This window comes from Gossypium arboreum, chromosome 4, assembly GCF_025698485.1.
Source record: "Gossypium arboreum isolate Shixiya-1 chromosome 4, ASM2569848v2, whole genome shotgun sequence".
NCBI classification, from domain to species: domain Eukaryota; kingdom Viridiplantae; phylum Streptophyta; class Magnoliopsida; order Malvales; family Malvaceae; genus Gossypium; species Gossypium arboreum.
The window spans coordinates 7315227-7337532 of record NC_069073.1 but is presented as its reverse complement, the minus strand read 5'-3'; the positions used below and the strand labels follow the sequence as shown (position 1 = coordinate 7337532).

Here is a 22306-nt window from a genome sequence, read left to right as displayed (position 1 = left end):
TAAATGAGTTTATCCATGGTGCTCCACAAATCGGACCAGTTCAAGTGGGTCAAATAAGTCTCATTTAATCAGTTGACATCTATGGGACACTCTGTGTGCATTTGTCATGGGCTTTAAATCGCGGCCCATGACACTTAGACGCCACATGGTAATTGGATGAAAATGTAATTACTGGTAATTTAATTACAATAAATTGTAATTTTCTAGATATAATTGATTGACAAAGTGTAGTTAAATTGTAATTTTCTATGACGTGTTTGATACAAATTGTAATTATATAGTTACATATTTTATTAGAAAAATTATTAATAATACTTTAAAAATCTAAACAAATAACAAAATTAAAATTAAATCATCGTATGTAATATATTTATCTAATAAAGTAGTCAACAATACAATTACAAATAAAAATAACAAGGAAAGTAAATATTATATGTAACGTTACCTAATTGCTCTACCACTCCCCAGTTATTGGATTATTCCCTTTATAACAATTAACATATACTCAGTTAATTTGTTGGTCCTTGACCAATTTCTTGACTATATTATTAGAATAATTCTTGACTAATTTCTTCGTCGTGTGAATCTGTATCATTAAGATTATTAGGATCCACTTCTATGTACTTTTTAAAAATTGAATCATTATAACTCCATTTATGAATCAAATTATGGGCCACTTTAATATTATTGTTGCAGTTGAAAAATGCTTTTGAAATACTCAATTTGAAATAAGTACTTTTAGTAAGTGTCGTGAGAAAGTGTAATTTGTTAATTTAAAGCGTTTAGCTTGCTGTAAAAAATAATAAAAAATTTTAATTTGATTTGAACTTGTGCTTATCAAGCTCAATAAAAACATTCATTTTACCACTAAACCAAAGATATAGTTTAATATGTTATTTACATTTTATTGTATATTATTTTAAACATACATTTGTGTTTTAAATTTGTAATTTCCACACGCATATGCGTGTGATAGAATATCTAATATTAATAATGTATTTAATTAAATTTGTGTCACAAGTTAACTCAACACCAACTCAAGATTGATGACAACATCATGATAAACAATTTAATCTATTTTTTAATAATGTATATATTTCACGTGTTATTATTAATTAGTTTCAAACCATAAATTTTATTATTTATTATATATTATTTTTAAAGATACATTTATGTTTTAAATTTGTGATTTATGATGAAAATTTTAATACATTTATTAATAGTATAGATGGGTGACATCCTCACTTTATGAAAAACAAAAAAAAAAAGCTGGGAAGTTAAAAGTATTAATTTTTGGTAATTCAAGTTTTCAAAAATTAATACAATCCAACTATTATCTCCTTTAACAATCAATTCAATTTAATTAATCCAACTATTATCTCCTTTAACAATCAATTCAATTTAATTGTTGCTATTCAACCTTGGTATTATCAATCATGTAAATTTTTACCTATTTTCTTTAAAAATATTTTAATATTACGATAATAAAATATAAATTTTAAATATTTTTAAAAAGTTAACATAAATTATGTGTAAAATTAATGATAAATAAAAATAGTACAAAATTCAAATATAATGATAAATGATAGTTAAATAATTTAATATAATAATACATCTAATATATATTAATCTAAATATTTAAATAATTAATATAAATAAAGATATTTTGATAATTTCACTTTAATACACAAAAGCTAAAACCCCAAAACACTTAAATCCTAACTCTTGCGATTGGATGAGGAAACACTTTTCCACCATAATTTTTGACTCCAAAAGCTAAGCATTCTTCGTTACTTTTGTAGTTGAAAAATACTTTCCCAACCACAAACGCAATGAAATGCGGGTCTTAAAATTTGTAGGGTCTATTTTTAGTACATGTGCTTTATCTTCACAATTCTATACGCTAAATTAATAATGCTAGCTATAGATAAACAAATACCTCATATAATCATACAACAAAACTAATGTTTATACAACTCAAATATCATGTAGGTGCTATACAAACAAATCTCGACTGGCTTGTAGGGCACCCGCCAACAAATTTGTCACTTTCAACATTAACAGCTTCACATAAACCATAAACTATTCACTTTAAACAACAATTTTACCTAATGATTGTTTTCCTCTTAAGAAAGAGGTGGGAAGGTTTAAACCCCCCCCTTCTCCTTGGCCCTAACCCTTGTACCTCTCATATGTACCAAATGAATAGCAAATTCAAGTCTGCTACACTTAATTAAAAGAAGTTCCCAAATATAGCCAAGAATCCTACCTAAATGAAGCAAATGACTTTCAAATGGTAGAGCATGTCAAAATAAATAGCTCAGAGGATTTAACCTATTATTCTATGGTCCATACAAATCTATGAATGTCAAGAAACTAGAGCTTTTGAAACAAGAGTAGCAGCATGTCATAAACTGAAGCAAAATTATCAAGGTATCATTACAACATTTCTAATTTCAGCATGTAATCTTGATTCTTGAGTTAGTGTACTCTCTAGCAAAGTTTTGAAGCAATTTGAGTGAGAGTTGCCAAAAGTATTGAGTACCTTATTTTTTGTTAAAAAAAGGATGGGATGCTCTAATACTCGAGTGGGAATTGCCAAAAGTATTGATTGTACATGAATTACAATGCACAAAGAAGTATAGCCTAGAAACAGATTCAGACCCTATACCACTAAGAACTTTAATACAATAAATGCAGTAAAACAGAAAATATTTAAAGTAGAAATACTGTGTGAAAAGCTCACAATGACATACCTCCATTCCGATCTAATGTCTCATCTCATCTACTCATGTTCATATTACAAACTAAATGGACATATGAACTTGCAAAAGTAAAAAAAGCCAATCAACCTACTTCGAAAACTGAAAAACTGATATGAGGCGAAGAAAACAATGTTATGGGATTATAAGTTTCTTGCCAGCATAGATGGTATCCCCTGTAAGGCCGTTGGCCTCTTTGATGGCATCTATTGACACCTGAAACCAGATTATCAAGTCAGAATTTCATCTTGGACTCTATTGGCGAGGCTGGAACTATACAAATTTTGTATCGAAGTTCAAAATATCAACTAAAACTATCTTTTGTTTCATTGTAAACTTTTTCTAGATTCAAAGTTTAGCCCTTTAAAGCTAATTTTTTGTTGTTAAAAAGCTGACCGAAGTAAGTTTGATACCAAAATCTTAATCTACTACATTTGGATTTAGAGCACCAAATGCTAAGCAAAACTGAACATAGCAAATTGAAGTGGTTGTTCGTCAAGTAAATTCCAAATCATGTGATACGTATTATCTAAATTGGCATTGTTTGCTGTTGCAGCAACTTAGATATCTTGGATTTGAGCGCGCTTAAGCTAGTGACATCCTCCAATTTAGAGGTTTGGGGGTTATGAATAATTTTAAGAGTTGTATAAAAAAAGAAAGGCAATAATACCCCATATTTTCTGGAGAGACCCCAAAGAGTATCTCCTTTCACAATGTCTATCACTCTTTGCGAGTATTCTGGTGATCTTTGCTCCGTATAACCACCTGCTTCCTACAATAAACGAAGACACCAATTAGAAAGTAAACAAGAACCCTCAAATATGCTTGAATTAAATTCCCCAAATCTAAAAATGTTAATAACAATTGAAATGCGGGTTCTAAAATACCTTGGTGATAATAGGTTCTGAGACAGGAGGAGGTGGGGAATCTCGAATCGGCTGAGCCGGAGAAAGCTGAATCGACTCAACCACTGGCTGTTGAGGTACTGCAGTTGCATTTCTCTCTTTGTTGAAAGGGTTTAGGGTTTTAAGGATGCTCATAGCGATTCCGGAGAAGACGATGAAGCCAGCGGTTTTAGCCACGGCCGCTTCCTTGCTATTGCCGGAGTGCTTGTCGTCGTCGTTGGAGGCGGCGCGTGGGCTCGACATCCGATCGTAATGCAATCTGCGGCGATTTCTTGGAATGAGATAGTAATCGTGTTCGGTGTAAAATGGGAGTGTGGTCTATGGCATAAGCCACGCCCCTCTAAATGAGAGGGAAAATACATTTGATTGCCTTTAAATTGGGAGTGTGATCAATGGCACAAGCCGCGTGTCTAAATTTAAAAATAGGGTAAAACTTGTTATAGGTCCTTGTGCTCTTCACAAATTCGTAATTTAGTCTATCTACTTTTATTTTTTGGGAATTTATCCTCTATTTTTCAGATTTTAAAGTTTAAGTCTAATTGTTAACACTGTTAAATTTTTTCTCAATTTGTTAATGTAATATTTTTAAATAAAAGAATATTCACTTGATAATAATGTAATTAAAAATTGAAATTACAAACGAAATTTAATTTTTTTCTGTCTCCCACTTTCGCAATTATTTACACCGAGGAACGATAAAATTAGTAAGTTTTCTCCTCAATTTTAGATAAAATATTAATAACAATTATATATAATAGTAGCCAAATGTTTAATTAGAGAATTGATAAGTTATTATTTGAGTTTTGATGGCTGGAATCTTAAGTAATTTGAGTGAAAAGAGTTTGAATTCAAATTTTAAATATTTTCTCTAGTTCTTAATTATTTAGAGCATGATTAATATATTTTTGTGTGATTCATTTATATGTAATAATGAGCATGTTGGATATAAGTTGTTTTAGTAATATAATGTGATGTCACACATTCGAATTCGACCATCGAGTCAAGTGTTGGTTTTATATTAAGGACATATTTTAAAGTTTAAAATCAATTTATAAATGACATAGTGATAAATTTAATCTTTAATCTTTACATTTTCTATCATTTTGACTCTTATTTTTTTAACTAAATCTTTTCAAAAAGAGTATAATGAACATTAATTTTAACATTGTTGGCATGACAACTTATATGATGGTCCATATACATATTACGCTAACATAATATTTATCTTGCATATCATGTCAATAAATAATTCAAAATTATTCTATTTGATAATGTATTTCCACTTTTTGAATTATATAAATAATTTTTTAGACTATGACTAGTTAATTTCACTATTAAACTCATTTTTATTCTATTTTCGTAATTCCTTTTGAAATATTACAGGATTTATTTAAAGTTTAAATCTATTTAGTTTACTTTTGGTTTTAAGCCAGGTGTATTTCTCAATTCTTTCAATTTAATCCTTAAATTCAGTTTTGATTTTCATAATTAGATCATTATGAATTATAATTTAGGTTTTAACTTTTAGAAGTTCTTTATTTTTTAACTAATTTGTTTGATGTATAACTATTATTTATTAATATTTTACATGTTTATTTACTTTTAAAAAAAATTCACATAAAACATATAAGGATAATAATGTAATGATTCATTTATATTAAATTATAAATAAGTGTGAAACAAGACTGAAATAAATGGTTTCAACAATTGAGGATGTACCAATCCACCACTAAAAATAGAGAGCCAATTCACCTGCTGCTCTTGCTTTAATCTAATCCTTTGAGCTGCACAGAAACTTATACCCGTTTCAAAATATAGTACAAAAGGGTATGAACTATGAAATGAAATTCAGAACAATGCAATCCTCAATCGATTTTCCCCAAAATTTAATACCCCCTTCCCCCAAAAAAAAAAAAAAAAAGATGAGATTTTCCCCAAAACTGTTACTTAAAAAGTTCCAAAATATGGTTAAATAAATACCCATTGACACTCACCCTCTTTTATCCATGAGATACAAAGATAAGACAAATATGACCTGAAAAAGTGCAAAACTCATTAGAACTTACCCTAAATCATAACCAGAAATGACAATCAGTTTCATTCATTCAAATCCTTCGCCTTGTTCTTTGAATGAACTCGATGCTTCTCCTTTTTCCCCCCCTTGCCTGATACACTTTTCTTGGAAACCTTGCGCTCGGAGGGCAGTTGAACTTGTTTTAACTTCATCTTCACTGATCTCACCATCGAAGACAAGTTATGCTTCTCCTTTGAAGGTAAAATATCGGAGTTCTCATGCTCAGCTTTGTACATTCCAGGATCATCAATTGAGAGCTGACCATCAGTGGGTATTTTTGTGTCCTCTGCAGCCAATTCTTGCCGTTCACCTTTCTGCAGCTTTTTTGCTATTTGTCGAGCATAAGTTGCACTCCTGCAACAAAGAACAAACAAGCTTTTTAGCCAAGCAACAACCCAAATAAAAGACCCAGAAACCCTCGGAATTAAAACTCAATGCAGTGCTAATGATGTTGGTAAATCAACATACCTTGAATGACCAAGTTATTTATCTTACATCTCTTCTAAATCACACAAGAACATATATATATTTGCTTTTTCATGATTAAATTACAAGTTTACTGTTACCTTTTGTACCGTGGGTCAGTGGGATCCAAAGCAAAAAGAGGTGATGTAAAGAGAGCAGAAAATCGAGGATCATCTTCGACAACTGGTATTTTTTCCACATCCAACACTTCTTTTTGCTTTTTCCCCTTAGCCTTTTTAGCTTTTAGATTGTACCCCTTAAGACCAGTATCAGCTCCATCAGTGAGTAATAACTCAAGTTCTGCTCTACTTGCTTCAGCTTCCTTCTCCGTATCTTCATGTTTCTTCCTTTCTTTCTTACTCTTTTTTAGAGAAGGCTCTTCAACGAAAAAGTCATCAGCTTCTTCTGTAGCTTCTTCTATATCAGTATCGTCAGTCTCATCCTCTGATGAATATTTAGATTTATTTTTCTTGGCCTTCTTTTTCTCCCGTCTTTTCCGGAGATAGGCCTCCCAAACTGTTTCTGCTTGCTTATCTTTCTTCTCCAGAATACGCTTACTTATATCCTCCAGGCCAGTATTGAAAGTCACTTCCATATCCTGGCTACCCTCCTCACCATCTCCATCAGAACCATCACCAGACTGGAGTAAGGCACGGTATAAATCTCTTTTCTTATTTTTCTTATCAGGTTGATCCTTGGTGGTGTCTTCGTTCTCATCATCATCATCGTCACTTTCACTCTCATCAGAAGCCAGAAACTCCTTTAACTCCAAGTCAGCCAGCTGCATGAAAACATAAGCAGTATTAAGTTAGACAAATGTCGACGAATTCCAAAAAGAATGGAGTAAAAAAGCATAGATGATATTTTCTTCTTGCCACGACTGTTTCACTGGTTTCAACATCCTGAGTATTAGTTGTTGTCAGAAGTGTAATTTTGCCATAGCACATAAAAAGAATGAAATCCAAGAAGAGCATAAAGACTTTAAATCCAATTTAAACACAATCATAAGCCATTGACCACCAAATTAACTGCTAAAATTTTAAAAACTGAAAGAAAAGAACAGCCAATCACTTGGTCAACAAAACGAAGAAGCATTTTTGAAATCTCATATTTGGAGAAAATCCTGAAAGCACCTCCAAAGCCAAATAAAAAAAGAACTGAGTGGATTCATTTCGCTAAAATTTCATCACAACTCATATTTAAAGCACCTCCTACAAGATAACTCCAAAACAAACCAAATAAAAGAACAATATGAAGGACTTCACAAGAAATGTTTAATTGGATTTCTACCACTAAGTCAGTAGAAAGGAATACCAAACAAAAAAAAAAAAAAAAAAAAGGGGGAAACATACGTCTTAGAATGAATTTCACAGACAACAGATGAACCATTAAAAGTAGCTTTGGTTACAAACTATGCACACTAACCTGTTCATCATTGAGTTTTCGTTTCAAAATCTTCCCTCGTTGTGGTTCATCTTCATCCCATGAAAGATTAATTTTACTTTGCTGCAGTGCTTGGGTTTGGAAATTTAAACCCTCATAATTTGCAGGTGCCTGAGCAAAAGAAGATATTTACATTATGTGGTAACTCGTAGTTTTAGTTAGTGCAACGGCTACAAAATTAGTCAACATTTAATAATAATGGCAGCAATAGCAACATGGAACTAATTTCTGGTTGCCTTCATTTTGTTTAGATCTCAATAAAATCATGCAAAAACCTTAAACCCATAAGGAGGATGAATGTAATGATCAAAGTAACATACCTCAACTGCTACATCATGGGGTTCATGTTTAAATTCCATAGAATCAGGAATGAATCTCAAATCAAGCACATTTGATGACCTTTCAAACTCAGCTCCATCACAACTTTTGTACAAGTAATCTGCTGTTGCACTAGAATCACATTCTACTACTGCATAGTAGTATCTGGAAGGACAATAAGTAATGAATATTAAACAAAAGGAATTGCAAAACATCAGTTTGAAACATATAAATATCCATTTCAAGAGATAGTCACAATAAGAACAAACACCTAAATAGAAACTAAGCTTAAGAAAATATTGTCCAGATTGGACAAGTCAGTATTTCAACAATTCACTGACCATCAAAAGAGTCTTTAACAATTACTAAGGAGACACACAAAAAAAAAAAAAAAAAGAAGAAGAAAGAAAGAGAAATACAACAGATAGAATGAGACCAGTAAATTGACAATTAGCAGCAATCACCTTAGCCTACTTCTCTCATATTCACGCAATTTTTCATTATCAATTTCATCATCACCATCTTCATCATTAGCTTCATTTTCACCATCAAATAGGGCTACTGGTCCATGAATTTCCTCCTCTTTCATGCGCTGAAGTCCAAATTCAGATGGATAAACAGCAACTGAAATAATTTGTCCATCTTTCGGGAGAAATGAGCTTAACATTACATACAAGTCAGCAGCCTACATATAAAAAGGGTCAGATAATTAGTCAGAACTCAAGCCTATATACAGTTTGTTTACTAACAAATTACAAATCTTGAGACCCTAACTGATCATAACCAAAGTGAGAAGATGAAATTCATAGATACAATTCAGCTCATTAGTATCCTGTACAATAAGATCTACTACAATTCTAAAGCTCAAGTTTTCACCAAAAATAAAGAAAGAGAGAGTATGTAAGAAATGAGAACCAATATTGAGATCAGAGAAGCAGCAATGCCCAAAATACTAGCATGATAACCACAGGCTAGGATCCTGAGCAATCTTTTTCCTGAGAAAAGCTTAATAATTACTCTCTGACTTCAATGTTGAATCGGAAAGAACTAGAAACACCATAATGCAAAGAAAACAATTCTCATGATCAAAGTGTCATGATTAAGCAAATTTCAATGAACTTCTTTTCTTTTCCCTTTTTTTTTTTATTTTATTTAAATTTTCATTTAGTCAATCACTTCGAACTGATTGAAACAGGTATCATTCTATAAAAATAACAACAGCTTTTAAAAATCAAACCACAATGGTACTTTATTAGATCCTATTCAAATTAAGACTCAATAAAAAGAACCAATACAACGAAAATATTCAATGAAGGTAAACATGACACAAAGATTTCTTTAATTGGATCTATCATTTGCAATTATGCAAACTCACCCTACAGCGACATATTTAATCGAATTAACATAAGTTAAAATACAAACGCAGGTACCATGACATACTCTAATTAAATTACATAAACAGGACAAAATACCAAGCAAATCCCTTCCCTCAAAGAAATTATAATTTCAAAAGAACAAGGAAATACACATGCTTTAAATAAATAACTCAAAGATAAACTTTAATAGTTGTTAATTGGAATAATATATCAACTTTCTATATTTCATTGGCAATCAGCATCTAGAGAACAGTTTAAGCTATTGCACCATACCTAGCTTTGAACAAACTACAATGACATACCTTAACATGCCTCCAATCCATATTCACAACTGCAAGCCTGCGGGTTTCCTTTTCAATCATTGGGATATTTTCTTCCTGGAAAAATAATCAATATAAAACAATACGATTTTAGTAAAATAAATGAACACCAATCACTAGCAGCTTTTAACTTAGCAGATTAGTTTATCACAAAGTTAAAATTCTGCTTCTTCATATCTTAATTCTTGTACCTTTTAACTAGAAAACACCAGTTATTAAGCTTAGCAGCAAAATCAAACTAAAACAAAGATAATCAAGATCAAATAAATTCAATACCCTAACTCATTTCCTTAATCCATAATCAATTAATTGAAATCAAAATAGAATAACCAAATATATTAGACAAAGGGTACCTGCATTTCAGGCTCTCCATCCTCGTAATCTATATCAATATCTTCCTCTTCGGTAGTGGAACCGGATTCTGATATTTCCTCCTCTTCCAACTCCCCATCGCTGTCCATTTGAGGCATTTCACTAGTATCACTTTCACTGGTATCGCTCTCCTCCTCAGTACCATCCTCTTCACTCAGAGCAGCTTTCTTTCTCTTCTCCTCTTCCCCTTCTTCTTCTTCAAGGTGATAATAATGGCGAAGAGAGCTCTGGGTGTTTCCCTTCTTGGGCTTCCCTCGCTTATCTAAAGGCGCTGAAGATGAAGCAAATCTCTTGTCAGTGAACATCCGATTGAAACGAGAATCAATGACAACCTTTGTCTTGCGTTTCGGGACCTTCTGAAAACGAGGGTCCGAGTGTAGAGAAGCAAATCGAGCATCCTTAATTATCTTGCCACCGCCGCTTTCCCTATTGTTGTTGCTATGGACAGAATCAGGTTTGCTCTTGTTCTTAGTTTTGGCCTTGTGGCCTTTGGTTTTGGATCCCATGCTTGATTCTAATTCTAAGCTCGCTCCACTCAGCGAATTTTATTGCTCTGCTTCATAAACAGAGTTTACCACAAATACTTCAAAAGAGCAAAAAGCTGAATTTATTTAAGGGTATATACGAAGATGAAAAACCCTAATCTTCCTCCAAACTTTTATTTTAATTAAACAAAATTTATCTATATAATTCTATTATTTAAATTATAATTAAATTTTATCTTTTATAATAATTTTGTTGATAGAGTTGGTGTCATTGAACTTGCATGATAATATTTTGTTAGCTTTGCTGATTTGGGATCCTCGTATATATCAAGTTAGTAATTAATTATTTTTAAAAATATAAAATTATTAAAATATATGTTTTAAATTTTTAAATAATTTAAATAATCTTTATTTTTAAAAATTTTAAAAATTAATTAATTATTAACGTGGCATCCACGTGTATGCCATGTTAATAAAGTTAAGGTGCATTTAGAAATCTTTTTGAACTCCTGACCATCAGCACTATAGAAAATTATATTAAGGGCATTTGAGTTTGTATTATCAAGTTTCTCTTCTTCAATGGTCCAACTAGTCTCAGCTTTGGGAGTTTTGACACCATAAACATCAATGGTAGGGGGCTTCTAACTATTGAGAATTGATCTCCATGCCCTTTCATCCATACACTTTACGAATACATTTATTCTTACTTTCCAATAAGCATAATACGTTGCATCCAATATAGGAGGTTGTAACAGTGAAGAATCTTCAATCTCAAGCAAGTATCACCACAAGGAACACCACTAGTCATGTTAAGTGGAAGGCTCTCATTCCAATTGTTGGAATCTACACTCGATAATTGTTTACGAAAAGTAGAGTGTGTAAGTGATGACTACAATGATCACTTTTATTATGATAAAATAGAGAAAACAATAACATATCAAATTTATGTAGTCTAGGTTCCCTACATTTATAAAGTCTAATTCAGTGAGTAAATTTGTTATCTTTAATTTCAATAAAACAAATGATTTAAGTCCTATCACACCCCAGTATAACAATCTCTATTCTGTACCTAAAGATCCAGATTACTCACCTCTGAGTTCTGCTTATGAGAACTAAGGTTGCAAAACCAAACAACAAATTTGTTTTACACTTCCATTGCACTCTTAAATACACTTTTCTCAATAAACAAATAAGTGCTATAAAAGCTATACTCTTCTAACTTATACAAGCCCTCTAATATATAAGAGTTTAAGGCTTGCTACGATAAATATCAATTATACCCACTAAAATAACATCATAAAAAAGCTTTACAAATATGTCTAGAAAAAATCAAGGATCTCCAAGATAAGCCTTAGAATCAATCAAGCTGATTTCCACAAAACAAGAGATTCAATTTTCAAAGATTTGTTGCTCCATAAGATGAACCTTCGAATATGATCTAGAACTTGTCAACAAAATCATCTCAGTCATTGTCTAATTGATTTTGTTGAAAATAACAAATATGTTGCCTGTCGCAATGCCAATCGTAGTTGTTGTGGCCACTAATGATAAAACATCTATAAGGTTGAACAAGTCTTCAATATTTAGAGCACGAATCCAATTTCACTAAGCAAACTTTAATCAATGATGATTTGCCCAAATCTTATCAAATCAATTACCTTTATATAAGGATACAAGATACTAAGATAAATTTTCATAAAGTTCAGACTATATCATCATGTATTATATATCTCAGTATACAAGGTAAGTAGATCACATAAAAATTCATTAAAAAGTAACACTGCTTGATTCAATCTCTTTTCCAATAATAAACATGAAATTGGTTGCGCAAGATCCTCACAAAGATGTAAGTAAATAATCAAAATATTTTGGTCAAACATGCCAATAAATAAAGCAAGTTATATGACTTGCATAATGTTAAATGTAGTGTTTACTTCTTGAGTCACTATTGTAACACCCTTCACCCGTATTCAATACTGAAATAGGGTTACAAAGCATTAGGACTTACAACACATTTAAACATACTTTTCACATACATTTAATCAAATCATACAATCATCATTCAATCTCAATCAATTTGTCCCTAATAAGAGCCTACAAGGCCCTAAACATACATTGGGAGTGGTTCGAAACTAAACCGATAACTTAAGAAACTTTCATGAACTTTGAATTTTTTTTCAAAACAGGGGACACACGCTCGTGTTGTAACACCCCTTACTCGTACCCGAGACTGGGACCAGGTACGAGGTATTACCAGACATGTACTCGAACATTTTTAGGAAAAACGAGTTATAAAATTTCAGTCCAATTTGAACCCAATCAAACAACATTTTAGTGTCCCTATTATAGGCCTACGGGGCCCAAAACATACATTGAGAATGGTCCGGAATCAAACCGAGAACTTGAGAAAGTTCTTGAAAAATTTGCTAGGTTAAGCCTCACATGCCCGTGTGGAGGCAATGCACATGCCCGTGTGCTTTGGGACACGCCCGTGTCTCCTACCCGTGTGGAATTTATGGAATTTATTTTCTATTTTGAACCTACAGGGATTTTCATACGGCCGATCACACTTCTGTGTCTCTGGCCCGTGTCTTTCACACGGCCTTGACACGCCAGTGTGGTAGCCCGTGTCCAAAAACTCGAGCATTCTGTTTATGACGTTAGCATGCTTTTAGGGGCATATGGCCAAGATACACGTCCGTGTGCTAGGCTGTGCCCTCCACACGGTTGAGACACACGACCTTGTCTCTACCCGTGTGTTTACTACCATGCATTCTGACTTAAAATTTTTAGATGCAGGGGACACATGGCCATATCACACGCCCATGGGGCAGTCCGTGTGTCACACACGGCCTAGATACATGCCCGTGTAGACATTGTTAGGCTATTTTCCAAGCTTTTGGTCACCCTCTATCATCCCCATACTCTTATAAATTACCATAATACATAACAAGGCCTAATTATACATCCCAAATGACCTTAATATATCTCATTGCATGTAAACCTCATTTCATCGGTTTTATACATGCTAGGTTATTCCCTTTTGTATTAAGGATTTCTATGTTTTATAACAAAATTATGATTGGCTCATTATCTTAACTCATTGCCAATTATAACCTAGCCATCCCTTGTGATTTAGTCACATTACATGTGTTTAAATGTGATATACCATATTTCATCCTCACTAGCACAACTGAACACAAACATGCATAAAATTTGTAGGTCATAACCTACATGAATATGAGCCAATTCCATGGCCACATACAAGTGAATATGTATACCTTTACAAGCCTTCGTATTGGTTAATCAAATGACACATATAACAAAATAACAAAAGCCCTATACATGCCATTGAACAAAATAAGAGTATCTATATACCAAAGCTAGGCAAGATGATAGTGTGTTCATTCTCCAACCGTCTTCCAACCTCTACGAGTCCTCGAGCTCTGTAAGACAGAGAAAAGAGAGGGGTAAGCATTTACATGCTTAGTAAGCCCGAATAACTAGAAAGTAAACTTACTGATTAATTAGCATACATCCATATTAGGCAATAAAACCAACAAGTATAAAATAGTTTCCCTATCACATGCACTCAATCAACAAGTTAGTCCTATAACAATACACCATGTAATTTGTCTTAGATGAGCTCATCATCCAAAAATTTCATTTTTACATCTCATGTTAATCCTGTTGAGTTTCTCGGAAATCTCGATGGATTCTCCATTTACCGTCAAGTCATAAGAGCGATCATCTCAAGTACACACTCCCACAAACCTTACATCTTACGGCAGGATTACCAGTTCAGGCTAAATCCCTCGCAATGTAAACTCATAGGGTGATGTTGGGATTACCAGTCCAGGTTAAATCCCTTATAGCGACAAACACCCTTAATAAGCTCGAATCTGAATTACCAGTCCAGGCTAAATTCAAACCCTAATCGGATTACCCGTCCAGGCTAAATCCACTATGCACATATATTCTTCAAGAGGCTCGATCACTCAAGGAACACTCATCCGGGCTAGATCCTTTCTATATTTGAGATCAACGAATTACCCGTCTAGGCTAAATCTTTTTTTTGTAACACATGTAGGATCTCAAGTCATGTAAGCCATGGTTTATCCATCGAATTTCCCTTTTTACTTCAACAGGGACATTTATTATCATATCATTATTATTAACATATTTCATGGATTTTCATGCCACCATCACATACACAATTATTATATATTCATATAACATACATATTGGCATATTATGAGTTTACTTTAAGTTATTCGAACTTACCTAGTACTCGTTTCGGTTTTGTGTTTCAGTTATTCTGAAACTTTTCGTTTTCCTTGATCGACCATGGGAATTTGTTGCTCGGGGTCTATAACAAAAAAAATGAATTATTAATACATCACATTATACTTTTCAATTCTAAATTTCACCCCGGACAAAATAACCGTTTTGCCCCTAACCTTTTACACTATTTATGATTTAGTCTCTAGGCTCGCATGATGAAATGCATGAATTTTCTACATTACCCAAGCCTAGCTGAAATTTTTTCCCTCTTATAGCAGCCCCAAATTTTCCATTATTTCACATTTCTACCACATATTTTACACCTTTTGCAAAAAGGTCCTTTTAGGGGTTTTTTCATGAAAATCACCTAGAAAAAAATGTTTAACACATATCCAACTTTCATATTCCTCTATAAAACATCAAAGAATAAACATGTGACACATGGGTCACTTTGCAAACATGAACCCTAACTCAAAATATGGGTAGAAATAGAGAGAGTAAGCTACCGGAATTTCAAAAATACGAAGAATGTTAAAAACGGGGCTTGGGAGCACTTACTATTGAGCTTGAAAATGTTGAAAACCCTACCTATGGAGGGCTTGAGAAATTATGCTGGATGAGGGAGAAGAATGACTGATTTTTACCTTCATTTTCCCATTTTATTTCATTAATTAGCCAAATGACCAAAATACCCTTAAGCCCTTTCTTTCAAATTTTATCTATACATGTCTATTTTTGTCCAAAAACTTAAAAATTTGGAAAATTACTCTTTAAGGCCTTTTAATTAATAATCTAAAGCAATTTCATACAAATTGCTTCCAGAATCTAAGTTTTACAACTAACATCATATAATCCAGTTGGGACATTGTAGAATAGGCTAAACCCCTCTTAATATCCTTTTGAGCAAGTGCTAAAGTAGCCCCTAATAATACCCTTATTATACCTATCAAAGATATTAGATTCATTATGTAAGATATAACTATAAAAAGAGGAAATAGGCAGGCTACAAGAAAAATTCCCGCAGCTACCATAGTGGCAGCATGTTGGTCATTATTTTCCAATTGGACACCTTACTTATAGAATTTCTTCATGAAACTTTAACACATGCACATTCTCATATTCTAGACCTCAAAATAATCATAAAATAAATATTTCAACTCGGATTTGTGGTCCTAAAACCACTGTTCTGATTAAGCCCTATTTCGGATGTTACACGTGTGGTCAGGCCATGTGTCTCACACAGCCACTAGACACGCCTGTGTCACAGGCCATGTGGACATTCGAAATGGGAGCACATGGCCGTGTCTCAGCCTGTGTCCAACCCGGTATAACTCTCTGACTTGGGTCACACGGCCAACACATAAGCCCGTGTGGTTAGCCCGTGTGCCTTAAAAATGGTCATACAAGCCCGTGTGTGAGGCCGTGTGCTAAACCGTGCCAAACTTGTAGGGTATATTGACTTATGCCACACGACCAAGTCACACGCCCGTGTGTGAGGCCGTGTGGAGCATATTGACTTGAATTCAAATTCAACACCAAGGGACACACGGCGGTGTACTTAACCGTGTGTCACGCACAACCGAGACGCACTCCCGTGTCTCTGTTCATGTGGATCAAAATAGGCTGTTTACCAAGCTAATTTGCCACCCAAATTTAGGCACACCTATACCTCTCAAATAGCACACAATATAGCATCAATAGGCATATATTTCAATTCCAATCAAGCATGACGTATATCAATTCCAACACCAACCAATACAAAACATAAATACCACAAATTACCATCCAAATTCATGCCAATCCTTGTCTTCTCAAAACATCAAAATTACCATTTACAAATATGCATTAATATGCTCAATTCCACAACATACCAATTTCACAAATCATTGCCTATTGACATTCAAATTACCTAATATCAATAAGCATCATGAATCCAACCTCAATCACAAAACATAGGTCAATTACTAACTCAAAACAAAAGCCATTTGCACATTTTTATACATCATCAAATTCACCATCCTAAGCCAACTCACATGATTATATATACAAACTAAAATATATACATTTATAAGCTAATTCAAATGGCCAAAATCATTACCAAAACATAACCAAAATGACTCAAAGTTCCTATACATGCCATATACTTAAAATGCCAAAGTTTATAGATACCAAAAGATAGGTGGATAATGTGATGCAATCTTCGACGATCCCCAAGTCCAAGCTAGCTTTGAAAACTATAAAACATAGAGAAATACACAAAGTAAGCTTTATATCTTAGTAATCTCGTATGAAATAAACTTAATGTAATCACATAAATATAACTCAATAATTTGAATACAACAATATGTAGCTTACATTAGTTAACAAACCTTTCCAATTCTCAATTGTGAGATTATACAATACCTTCACAAGTTTCTCCGATTTGAAACTTATATTTCATGTACGTACCTGTATTATTTAACATCAATCTCATACTCATCCACCTCTTTCGTATAACCGTTGAACCATTCAGAATAGAAGTCGGATACTCAAGGTTTTCACATTATAAATACCTATACCATGGCCTGAAGTCAAATCAAGATAACTTATCTCTGAAGTACTGATATCATGGCTCGAAGCCAAATCAGTCGATATGCATGGCCTGAAGCCAAATCGGTATAACTCGCACCCGAAGTGCTATATCATGGCTCGAAGCCAACTCAATGTATCCCCTAATGATATGTCACTAGCATCCTAAACTATTCTTAAGGTTCAACTGGGATTTCGAATGTCGAATCGTCGTCGAATCACCATCGTTCATATCCACAATCTCGTATTCGCAATTTATGCAATATCAAAGCATATGAAATATATTTATATTGAAATTTATCACATACGAACTTACCTCGGATGTGGAAACAACGAAATAAGTCGTTTAGTCGATAACTTTCGTTTTCCCTCGATATAGATCTGAATTTCGCTTTTCTTGATATAAATATATTCAAAATTAACTTATTTAATCATCTATTATTTCAATTCAATCCAAAATATACATTTAAGCACATTTACACTTTTACCTCTAGGATTTCACCACTTTTACAATTTTGTCCTTATTACACAAAATCACAAATTCATGAAATTCAAAACAAACCCATGTTAGCCGAATTACTATAATATCCCTAGAAACTCATCTTTTTCACTTATTTCACATTTTAACCACAAATTTTCAATATTTCTCAATTTAATCCCTATTTTATATTTTCAATAAAAATCACTTAACAAAACTTGTATATCTATCAACAATCATTCATAATCTATCAAGAAACTTCAAAATACACATGTATTCATCCATGAAATCATTCAATAACAGTTTTTCAAAATAGTCCCTGGACTAGCTAGAACTAGTTACAACGATCACAAAAACATAAAAATCATTGAAAATGGGACAAAACACATACCTAATTGCATCAAGTTGCCTTAGCCGAATGAAGAACTATAATATTCTCTTTTCTTCTTCTTCAATTTCAGTTAAAAGGTGAGAACGAATGCCTTTAATTTGGTTTTGTTTTATTTATTATATGTTATTTACCAATTTAGACATATACCCTTAATGATAAACCAAATAAAACATCCATTTAATGTCCAATATTGTCCACTTACCATAAAAATGGTCTAATTACTATTTAAGGACCCTTACTTTAAGGTTCTATAGCTATTTGACACCTTTAACTAATAAAACTTTATTTTTACACATTACGCGATTTGGTCCTTTTTCTCAAATTGACCATTTAAATAATAAAATTTCTTAACGAAATTTTCACACAATAATCATACCATGTTATAAAATTAAAATAATAATAAAATAAATATTTTAACTTCAGATTTGTGATCCCGAAACTACCGTTTCGATTTGACTAAAAACAGGTTGTTACAACTACTTTAAAAACTTACCTTAACAATATTCAAATGTTTTTTTTATTAGTAAACTAAGCTATCTCAAATTTATATCTTTCATTTAATAATATGCCTTTATAAAGATATTCCCATTCAATGGAAACAATATTGGCGCTGTTGAAAGAACTAACTTGATTGATTCAAGAAGAATGAGTGAGTTAGATAATTATTCTAATACTAAAGAAAATTGGAGGACAACGATTGAACTAGAATCACAATCACACCCAAGTCGGTCCTCGTTAGATGATAATGGCAAAAGAGTTTCAAAACATAGTGCAAAAGAAGGAAACAATCAGACCGAGTTTGATAGTTATTCATCTAGTGAAGTTTTTTCTTTCAGATTTAAAAGAAGAAGAAGATCTCAAAGGTTGATTACAAAGAGCCATAAGAAAAAGCCTTCTACATCAAGTAATTAAGGAATCAATTGAACTATTTGATGAAGAAACAACACTAGTTCAAGTTGCTTAAGCAAATATGACTACGACTCCAGTCATTGCATGGATCGTGGAAGTTATCAACCTAAATCACCAATTAATTATATTGTTGCTAGTTTGAGCACTGGCAATTCATTTGCTAGTGGTTATGTAAATATAAATTTAGATAACCTTGTTGATAAAATCACAAGGGAAATCCTACTAATTATTTGCTTCTAAACTTATATTTAAGTCTAATCCAATTATTTATGCAAAAGAATGTACAAGCTAAATAAACAGAGGTAGTGAATGAGCATGTGCCCCCACAAGTAAAGGTGTACTTTATTATCCTTCATATTCTAAACTTGAAGAAGATTCAGAAGATATAAAACATCTGTCAAAAGTTAAATCCTCAAAAATCCAAAAAGCAAAAGAAAGTCATAGAAAAAGAGCCACCAAGGTTTTTGAATTGAACATGTGGAAACAAGATGAACACATTCCAACAAAAGCATCTGCTTGAAGAGAATAATATCAACCTTGAATATTCACAAGGGTTGGGTAGTACAAGCTTTGGAAAATATGAGATTGACAAATACTATTAGATTCATTGTTCTATATGTCAAGAGCATTGTATTAAAGTTTTATGCTCATTTGAAGAACGATGTTTCTAATCAAATTTCAAAAAATGTCTATATAAGAAGGGAGTACTTTGATTTTTATCCTCGTTTTATTTGTGATTTTTTTTTTTAAATTCAGAGCAAAAAGATGCCTTTGTAGCTGATTGGGATAAAATCTTTATTATCTTAACTGGTGGCATTTGAAAAACTTGGAACAAGATGATAGGTATTCCAAGTTCAAGCCTTAGCAAATTTTATATTGCCTTGCATAACTTGGCAATTTGCAACTAGATGCCAACCTCATTTAATGTACTAGTAAGCAAAAGATTGGATCTTCTGCTATTCAAAGTTGATAATGTGATTAAAGTTAATCTTGGTGCTATTATATCAACTCTTCATGCCATAGTAAAACATGTAAGCTAATGATCTTTGAGAGTCTCATCCACATGATTTGAAATATAATATCCAATTTGATACCAGAGCCATGATGATGACACCATCCCAACTGATACTTTGATTATTGAAGAACATGAAGAAAATATTAATGTAAAGGAAGTTGTTGTGCCCACAGTTGGTGTCATAAATAATCTATTTTGTCCTTGAAGAGTTCAAACATTGAAGAATCAATGTGCTGAGTTGGATTTTTTAAACCCTATTGCTGAGCATCAACAAAAGGAAGCTTAATTTATTGCAGTACATTCAGGACTTGAAAGCTGAAGATCCTTTTTGGATTTTTACCAAAAAAGGGGAGTAGTGATATAGGGGGATTTTTTGTTGAAGTTCTATTGGTAATGTTTTAAGGGGGTTTTTATTTGGTCATTCAACTCTAAACATTGTTTTTGAGCGAAATATGAACTTCTTTAATTAATTGCTCCTTGTTTTTAGTTGTAATTACTTTTTACTGCTCAAAAATGTCAAATGGAAAGGTTATTAAGATTTAGAGTGTTGCGTAGACACAATAGCTTAACTTATGACAATATCGGAAACCACAACATTTTGGCACAACACTTGCTTTAGTTGTTTATTTTTTATTTTGCCTTTGTATTAGTTTGTTTGATATAATACGTAACAGAAATGGTAATGATTGATAAATAAAAATATTTAAAGAATTTAATCTTCATGTGATGAGAAAATAATGCATAAAGGAGCCCATTTGGTTTGAAGTCCACATAAGATAAAAGCGTAAAGAGACTTGAAATTTTTGAAGATAATCCCATTGATATTAAAAAGAGATTTTAAAGATAAAACAACTTTGAAATAGAGGATATGATTAGAATTTTTTTTGAAACATATATTATCTATATTTAATATAGAAGATAAAGGATCTTATTGATGACACTGAATTGATTATTTAAATGATCTACATAACGGCTTAAGTGATAGATTTTTGTGAGTGAATGATAGGATCAAATTTTTTTGTGCAAGGAACTATTTTGTTGAATTGGTCATCTTCAAATAATTTTATAAAGTGATTGCTAAAGTGGGTAGCGAGAATCACACTGAAATATACAAAATAGGAATTGCACCTTAAGAGTTGAGTTGGACAAATTATTATTTTTATATTATGCTAATATTTGTAAATTGATTCTCTTAAGTAAAAGTTCACAAACATAGGTTAAGTTCAAATTACATAATTGATTTGGTAAACATCCTATATTTGACAAGCTATAATGGAAAAAATGGAAGGAGGGTGAACAACTCAATCACCATAGTTAGATGGATCTAAATATTTTATTGAAGAACAAAATAAAAATATTTATTAAATTGAGTTGTTTACTCTAATTTAAACATGTGCTCAAGTAGAATTATATAATTAAATTTAACCATAAATCATATTAATAATATTTATAAATATTAGCTTTATTTAATTTATACAAAATATAAATATGGAATTACTTTATCTTTTATCTTTTAAATATTTAATATCTTTTACAATTTCAATCAATCTTACACGTATACATTTTAAATTTTTATACTCATTATCATTGAATTTTTTTTTGGTGAAATCATTATCATTGATTTTAAAATTGGTAAAATAAACTAGGTTTTTCTTTAAAAAAGAAACCAATCTATCTAAAATTTATATCTTTCAATTAATAATATGCCTTGTATAATCAATCTGAAGGTAAGACAAGCTATATTTGATTGATACTTCCGTTTCTCTTAAAAGAAATAGTTTTATTTGCAAATTGACCCTAAGCTATATCCAATTCTCAATTTGGGATTTAAAATTCTTTTGTAAAAAGAAAACCTAAATTATCAATTTTGTTTCCATTTATAAAAAAAAAATACCAACCTATAAGAACGTGAAACACAAAACTTTCTGATTACATTTTGGGATAAAATGATTAAGAACTATTTTTAACAAAAAAAAAAGAAAAGAAAAGAAAAAACCCATCAAATATCACACTGAGAATTGGGGTATAATTTAGTGGTAAATTTGCTAGTAAAAAGTAAATAGATGGAGGGAAAAAAAATTCATCTACCATAACTACATTTAAACTGAGTTTCATGAAAATTAGTCTCAGTTCCATTCAGT

The 22306-nt window shown here is 32.0% G+C and overlaps 2 protein-coding genes across 4 annotated transcripts; both read right to left on the bottom strand.

Annotated features, from left to right (window-relative positions):
- Window positions 1–2546: 2546 nt before the first annotated feature.
- Window positions 2547–4021, bottom strand: LOC108459740 (uncharacterized). The gene is made up of 3 exons (XM_017759142.2): window positions 3650–4021; window positions 3433–3534; window positions 2547–2978 (listed from the first exon to the last, which is right to left on the bottom strand). The coding sequence occupies exons 1-3, from the start codon at window positions 3908–3910 to the stop codon at window positions 2898–2900; spliced, it is 444 nt and encodes a 147-aa protein (XP_017614631.1). The 5' UTR covers window positions 3911–4021; the 3' UTR covers window positions 2547–2897.
- Window positions 4022–5294: 1273 nt separating this feature from the next.
- On the bottom strand, window positions 5295–10702 carry LOC108460836 (pre-rRNA-processing protein ESF1). Of its 3 annotated transcripts, none has more exons than XM_017760513.2 (8): window positions 10017–10702; window positions 9646–9720; window positions 8432–8652; window positions 7970–8132; window positions 7632–7760; window positions 6308–6987; window positions 5734–6095; window positions 5295–5462 (listed from the first exon to the last, which is right to left on the bottom strand). In XM_017760513.2, the coding sequence occupies exons 1-7, from the start codon at window positions 10539–10541 to the stop codon at window positions 5765–5767; spliced, it is 2124 nt and encodes a 707-aa protein (XP_017616002.1). In that variant the 5' UTR covers window positions 10542–10702; the 3' UTR covers window positions 5295–5462; window positions 5734–5764. The 3 variants fall into 3 exon arrangements, with proteins under 3 accessions (XP_017616002.1, XP_017616001.1, XP_017616000.1); XM_017760512.2 differs by having other exon boundaries at window positions 5295–5451; XM_017760511.2 differs by having other exon boundaries at window positions 5295–6095.
- Window positions 10703–22306: the final 11604 nt, after the last annotated feature.